This window comes from Orbicella franksi, chromosome 3 (genome assembly GCF_964199315.1).
Source record: "Orbicella franksi chromosome 3, jaOrbFran1.1, whole genome shotgun sequence".
NCBI classification, from domain to species: Eukaryota; Metazoa; Cnidaria; class Anthozoa; order Scleractinia; family Merulinidae; genus Orbicella; species Orbicella franksi.
In genome coordinates this window covers 2,167,800-2,175,100 of record NC_138147.1, presented here as the reverse complement: position 1 = coordinate 2,175,100, position 7,301 = coordinate 2,167,800, and the positions used below count along the sequence as shown (strand labels likewise).

At 39.7% G+C, this 7,301-nt stretch overlaps 1 protein-coding gene across 1 annotated transcript; it reads left to right on the top strand.

Moving 5' to 3' along the window:
• Window positions 1-955: 955 nt before the first annotated feature.
• Window positions 956-6,963, top strand: LOC145480603 (peroxisomal N(1)-acetyl-spermine/spermidine oxidase-like). The gene is made up of 2 exons (XM_081458876.1): window positions 956-1,788; window positions 5,425-6,963. The coding sequence occupies exon 2, from the start codon at window positions 5,440-5,442 to the stop codon at window positions 6,961-6,963; it is 1,524 nt and encodes a 507-aa protein (XP_081315002.1). The 5' UTR covers window positions 956-1,788; window positions 5,425-5,439.
• The last annotated feature ends 338 nt before the right edge of the window (window positions 6,964-7,301 follow it).

The following is a 7,301-nucleotide window of genomic DNA, read 5'->3' as shown; positions in this document are numbered from 1 at the left end:
GTATAAAGGTGTACGAAGGTGGATGAAGGTGAATGGAGGTGAATGATGGTGAATGAAGGTGAATGAGGATGAATGATAGTCAATGAAGGTGTACGGAAGGTGAATGAAGGTGAATGGTGGTGTATGAAGGTGAATGAGGGTGAATAAAGGTGAATGAGGATGAATGATGGTGAATGAAGGTGAATGAGAGTGAATGAGGGTGAATGATGGTGAATGAGGGTGAATGAAGGTGAATGAGGATGAATGATGGTGTATGAAAGTGAATGATGGTGTATGAAGATGAATAGAGGTGTAGATAGGTGAATGGAGGTGTATGAAGGTGAATGGAGTTGTATGAAGGTGAATGAAGGTGTATGAAGGTGAATGAGAGTGAATGAGGGTCAATGAGGGTGATTGAGGATGAATGATGTTGTATGAAGATAAATGAGGATGAATGATGGTGTATGAAGGTGAATGAAGGTGAATGCGGGTGTATGAAGGTGAATGAAGGTGAATTAGGGTGAATGAGGGTGAATGAACCTTTGAATGAACCCTCTGAACCTTTGTGGCATGGATTTCCTGGAGCAAATTTTGCCGAAAATGACAGCAGGTCTTCAACAGCCTGCTTCAGATCACCACCGGCATTATCCTGTATTGCGATTGCTACTGCGTTAAGAATTTGGAAATGGTCCTCTAGCCTACTCTCTAAGTAGTCAAATGGAATAGAACCATTTTCGTCAGCAAGCGCCTGATCCACATCGTCAAGGCATTGTTTCATGGAGTCAAGGAATTTTTCCTCCATATCTCGACTACTTCGATCATCAGCCGCCATCTTAGGCCATCCCCTTACTTTTCTCTGTTTAGCGTCGTCCGACCGACCCAGATTTTCGCGTTTTCAAAAAAAAAAAAAAAAAAAAAGTTACACAGAAGGCAATGAAAGCAATGACACATTATTTCAAATAACTGTCACTTTAATCTGAAACATGAGCAATTTTTTGCCTTACTGAATTTTAGCTTTTCCCTGTTCTCGTTTTATTTTAACAACGACATCGACTTTTTCCGTTTTCCTTCCTCCATTGCCGTGATGTTGACTTTGTAACCACACCTTGTTGTTTGCAGGCCCCACGGATATTATGCTGAGGTACCGGGCCTCCTAATTCCAGACTCGTTTTCCAATTTTATTTTTGTTTTGTTTTTGCTTTTCCGACCGACCGACCCAAAATCAGAAAACGCATTCGACAATAAACGAAAAAAAAAACAACAAAACAACAGGGGATGGCCTTAGATCAAAAAGTAAATTCTTGGGATACTTATTCATGTAAAAATACGTGAACTATCCCTCTCTTATTACCAGGCCTTTCCATTTCTCAGTTGCAAGTCGATTTCTCGAGCATAGCGGTAGTTGTTCTGGATCGTCAATCTCTGGACGATCTATTTCAGACACCAATCCTTTTTTCGACCATAGCAATCGTCAGTATTAATATTCAATCACTTTTTGGACCATAGCGACCATCATTCTCAATCAGCAATCGATAATCTCAACCATAGCGATCGACAATCTCAATCGCCAATCGATAATCTCAAATACAGCGATCGACATTTTCAATCACCAATCGATAAACTCAACCATAGCGATCGATTTCTTGATCACCAGTCGTGAACTCATACCACTTTTGACTGATATGGCTTCCCATACTATCCACTGTACGTGGCTGGGGATTGAGGACGGGATTGAGAGAGTAGTTCATTCATGATCACAGCCGCAACACACGATCTATCAGGGATAATATGCTGCTCTGATTGAGACGGGTAAGTTGTCCATGGACGTTTAATTTGAAAATTTATTAAACTGAGCGTAAATTTGAATTTAATTGAAGCTGGTTGTTTTTTTTTCTTTTTCTCGACTGATTCCAGGTTCAGGAGATAATTTTGGTAACCGCTTGTATGTTTTCACTGTAAAACAGAATATTTGAAAATACTGCATTCTAAAATGAGCACTAGCCAAATTTTGATTTTAAAATTCTTTAGTGCCTTCCAGGCTTTAACGGAACTGATCACATGAATCACACGACACGTGAGGTTGAGGGATGAATAAACAATTTCTTTTCTCTTACTCTTAGTCCCTTAAGTCTCAGGCCATCGTAGAATTTTAATATCGAAACTGGAGCCCGTTTCTCGAAGGTCCTGAAAAGTTTTCGCACCCGGAAAGCCATAACAAAATCTCGAACCTTATGACTACAGAGCTGTTTTATTAACGTATTCTTAATATGAACAGAGGTTCCCTTCATATAAGAAATTTCAGGCGTATACACTTCTGCGTTTTTAGATACAGATGAACCAAAAATGGCTTTACGGGCCCGAAAAGTTCCCAGGGCTTTCGAGAAACTGGCCCCTGGACTCTTCACAGAACTGAAAATTATCATAAATTATTCAAATAAGGCCCGGCTAAACACAACATGGCCAAATGTGTACAACGTGTTGTGCCCAACAATGTTCCAATGTTGCCTTTAGATGTTGCATCCATTTTGGCGGATCATGTTTACTGTAGACAGTGTTGGTCAACACCATGGAACAATATATCCACCGACACTTGGTGCATGGATACGTTGGCTGAGTATAGGTTGACTCTCGGCCAATACACGGCTGATATTATTGGCTGACAGACACATATATCGGCTGATGTATCGACTGATACCCAACCAACACACAACCAACACTCAACCGATATTCAAGCGCCACTCGACTGACCGTCAGCCGATATATTGGCTGTTCATTGTTCAACACTTGGCTGATACAAGGTCGGTATATACAAGGCCAATGTATCGACTGAGTGTTGGTTGATTTATTGGTCGAGGGTGTTGACCGACACTACCTACATTAAACAGTAAAGTAAACATGATCCCAAGCACCCCCCTTGCTTCTCTCCCTACTTTATGGTCAAAATCTCATTATTTAATATAGGAGAATCCTTTCATTGTTAACACAGAGGGAAGTCAGTTGCAGGAAATTGGAAAGCAGCTGATAAATTATGCAAACACAGTCCTCCTGGATAAGGGCAAAAAACACGGACACCCCTCTGCAAATGTTAAGAAAAAAGTGGCTACTCTCTACCATACATTTTTGCTTGTGTGCTGTACACCAATTAGAAACATCTGAAATCTTTAACATCCATCAAGGTGTTAATTAGGCTTTTATGACTAGGTATGTTAAATCCAGTCACATTTGTTTCATTGTTTTCATATCATTAAACATAAATGTAAACCCTAATAGCTAGTTTGTTGGTACTCTCCTTGCAGTAATAATGAATCATCATATGAATGAGTTTCAAAATCTTCCAAGTTTTAATTGAGTATAGTCGGTTGAGAGTCGACTAATTTTCGATCGATGCATATGAGTCAGTTGTCACAATCGGCCAACTATTGACCGACTGTTGATCAAGTGTTGGATGTTGATTGAGATGTTGATAGAGGGTATCAATCAAGAGTATCGCTCAACACTCAATCCTAAATTATTGAGTACCATAATTTTGTGAATTAATTTATTTGAACACATACCGACTACAGTGAAGAAGCCTAGTAATATGGTATTTGTAATCTTTTGTTATTTGTACAGTTAACTTGATCCCAACACAACCTGCAACTCCCTAAATAACCTTTCTTTTATTAAGTTAAGCCACGAAGCCTTTCATGGGAGGCTGGTGTGGATACTTTCTGTAACAAAACATTTATGTGACATAATTAGTACAAGTACTGAATTTAATATAACTCTCTTGTTTTGAAGGAGATCACCATCAGATATCATAAAATAACTGAGCTACTATGCGCTCTCATCGGTCAGTGTTTAGATGAGAGTACGTTAACCTGGTTGTGGCATTTTAGATTCATGCATATTTTTGAGAAATATTTTATGAAAGCAATAGAGGACTTTTCCATGCTTACATTGTCCCATCTGAATTCTCAAAAGTTATACAAACCCTTGACTGTGTCTCAGGTTTGCATAACTGTCTCAAATTCTCCCAGCCCCCCTCATGTTTAGACGAGGCTATGTAAACATGCAACAATTAAGTATTATATTGCTTAAATTGTAAGCTGGCAGGGTTTGCAAAGGAATCATGATGTTAAGCAAGGAAGTGAAGAAAATAGGATTTCTAGAAGGCAACCTTATTTCAACTTCAGAGTTTCACACTGCCGAATTTCTGCGCAATCAGAATAGCATTTCACATAAGTTTCATAAATTTTTCAACTAGACGTATAGAACATGCTTGTGGACCTTTATGACTTTTAAAGCATTAAGGGCACCTTTATGTGTGACCTATTGGTGATGAGGGTAAAAATTAGTGTGAGATGTGAAAAATAACTGAAGACAATTTCAATTCTCAAATTCATGAATAAATTTGTTGTTAATAGTCTATGTGACATGTGAATTTTGTGAAATTAATAATCAGTGTTTGAAACAGAAACTTTGCTCTCCCTTTGTTACTCTCTGTTGTTCTTGCTAGACCTTCCTGATGACTGTGGCATAGATGCAGTTAGAATAATTATCTATGGGTATTTCTGGAAAAGGTCTTTCAAAATATTTGATACATATGTCTGATTATGTTGTACATTTACTATGCAGTATTACTGTGTTACAGGTAATATAAATATATAGTATTACACATAGTCATTAATTGCGTTAGTCACTGGTTGATCGAACTTAATATTTTTTGATGTTAAGATAGGCAGATCTCAATTTATTAAGAGTCAGAAAGTAATAGGTGGGATACAGGGGGGGGGGGGGTGGGTGGGAGAGAAGTTCTCCCATCTGAAAAGGTAGGGATTCAGGGATGCTTGTTGGAAAATTTGAATTAAACCCCCAAAGGAGACCAATCTGGGCGTGGCTCAAGCTTTATTTCACTCCTAAAAGGTACCACCTAGATGGAAATGATAACATTTTGTTATTACTTCTTTGAGTGCACCATATGCGTGATAAAAATATACTTTGACCGCTAAAAATAGTCAGGTTTTATACTGACCCTAAGAACCTAAGTGAGACCAAAATTCTTGATTTACACCCCTAAGCAAGACAATGAAGATCAATGAACATCCCTGACCTTTTCACCTGGGAGTCACCCCTGGGGAAAGGGCATTCATTATTATTAACACAAGTCAAAAAATATTGGTATGATAAAGTATTATATGGATCATTCTAGACTACGAGTAGTCCCTCTTTTGCTTAGTCCATTGTGCGTGATGTGAAAGAAAACCGCAAGAAAAAAATGGCAGCGCGAAAATCCTGGAGGCGAGGAGCGCTCCTCGCCTCCAGGATTTTGCCTGGCCATTTTTTTTCTCGTGGTTTTCTTTCACGTCACGCACGACGGACTAAGCAAAAGAGAGACTACTCGTAGTCTAGGATAGTCTAGGATCATTCTTGTGATTGTAATGTTTCTTTTCTTTTGGATCTCAGCTTATATCTTTAGCAATGTCGTCAAAACCCAAAGTAGTGATAATTGGGGCGGGAATAGCTGGCCTGTGTGCTGCCAGCAAGTTGCACAAGTCTGGGCAAGTTGAGGTGTGTGTCCTGGAGGCCAGTGAGCGTGTGGGTGGCCGAATACACACTGGCAAGATTGGAGAGAATACAGTTGAGTTTGGGGCAGAATGGATTCATGGTACCGTGGACAATCCCATATTTGACCTGGCTTGCAATCTGCAATTCCTTCACAAATCAGACCTTGATAAGAAGTGGGTGAATGAAGACAGCCGAGAAAAACCACAATCAGTTGCCACCACTCACTTGCAGCAACCTATTGATGATCAACTGATAGCGGAGGTTTGGCATGTATTTGATAACTTAATCTCTGAAACTGAAGATATCCACAAAATGATAAATTTCACCAAAGATACCAAAATGTCTGTTGGGGATTACTTAAACCAAGGTTTCCAATGTTACCTTGATTCATGTACCTCAGACACTGCTACAACAAAAAAACTAAAGACTAACTTGTTTTCATTTTTCAAAGAAAGGGAATGTTCTAACAGTGGTTGTAATTCGCTGTATGATTTAAATCTTGTATGCTTTGGAGAGTACGTTTATTTAGGGGGTTCAAATTCCTGCCCTGTTCCCAGCGGTTTCGACAGAATTGCAAGAGCACTAGCAGCAGGACTGCCCAGTGGTTGTGTCCATTTTCAGCATGAAGTGACAGAAATAAACTGGGTTGCTTCCAGTGAATCGGGTGAACCTCAAAGCAGTTATCACCCAGTGAAAATACTTTGTGGAAATGGTAGAACATTTGACGTAGATCACGTGATAGTAACAGTTTCTCTTGGCGTTCTCAAAGAAAAACACTCCACATTGTTCCGTCCTTCTTTGCCCACTGACAAAATAGCTGCGATTCAAGATCTTGGATTTGGTTATGTTGGCAAGATTTTTCTTGAGTTTGAACGACGTTTTTGGCCTTCGGATGAGTATAGCCTTCCACTGATTTGGGAAGACAAGGAAAGTTTGAAAAATAAAGCAGAAACTGCAAATTGCCCTTGGGTCCACCGGCTGTACTCATTGTACACAACTCGCCCCGGGGCTAATGTTTTACAGTCTTGGTTCCAAGGCAAAGAATCACTTCACATTGAAAGCACTTCGCCTCAAGAAGTTGGAGAACAATGCCTGGAAGCAATAAAAAAGTGCACCACTCTCGAATCATTGCCACCCATTGTGAATGTTGAGAGGACACAGTGGGGAACTAATCCTTGGACGAGAGGTTCATATTCTTTTGTGTCCAAAGCAGGCTCAGGGAGTGACTTTGACACCCTTGCCTCACCCCTTCCCTGCGAGTCAGCTGGTAGCAAGGAGGCCCCGGCCCTTCAGCTGATGTTCGCGGGTGAAGCGACACATCGCTATTTTTATGGTACGGTTCATGGAGCTTATTTGACAGGTGTCCGAGAGGCCGAGAGACTGTTAAAACATTTAAGTGATTCAATTTCAACTCCATTTCGGGATTCAAAGTTTTAAACCAGTTAAAACATTTTTCAACCAGTCAGACAAAGCGGGAAATAAATATCTTTTCGAACAAGCAAGTTCAATAAAGTATTTATTATAATGGCTCTTTTCATTCTGCTGATAAATTAATGCGTTTCCGCGATCCATTCTCGGTAAACGCGCGCGCGAAAAATAAGCATTTCTTTACGTTTCTCACGTCGCCTCTTTGAACATTTAACTGAAATATAAATTGTGCTCAAATCAGGGAGGTAAAAAGATTTCTATTTTTCTACTTAAACTTTCATTTTGTTCAATGAATTGAAAGAGTAATTTGCCGTCATTAATTCGTGAGCGGTCCATCTTAGCGGTCA

What these genes read in the sequence shown, in the direction of transcription:
- LOC145480603 (XM_081458876.1), top strand. Translation starts at nt 5,440, where the DNA reads ATGTCGTCAAAACCCAAAGTAGTGATAATTGGGGCGGGAATAGCTGGC.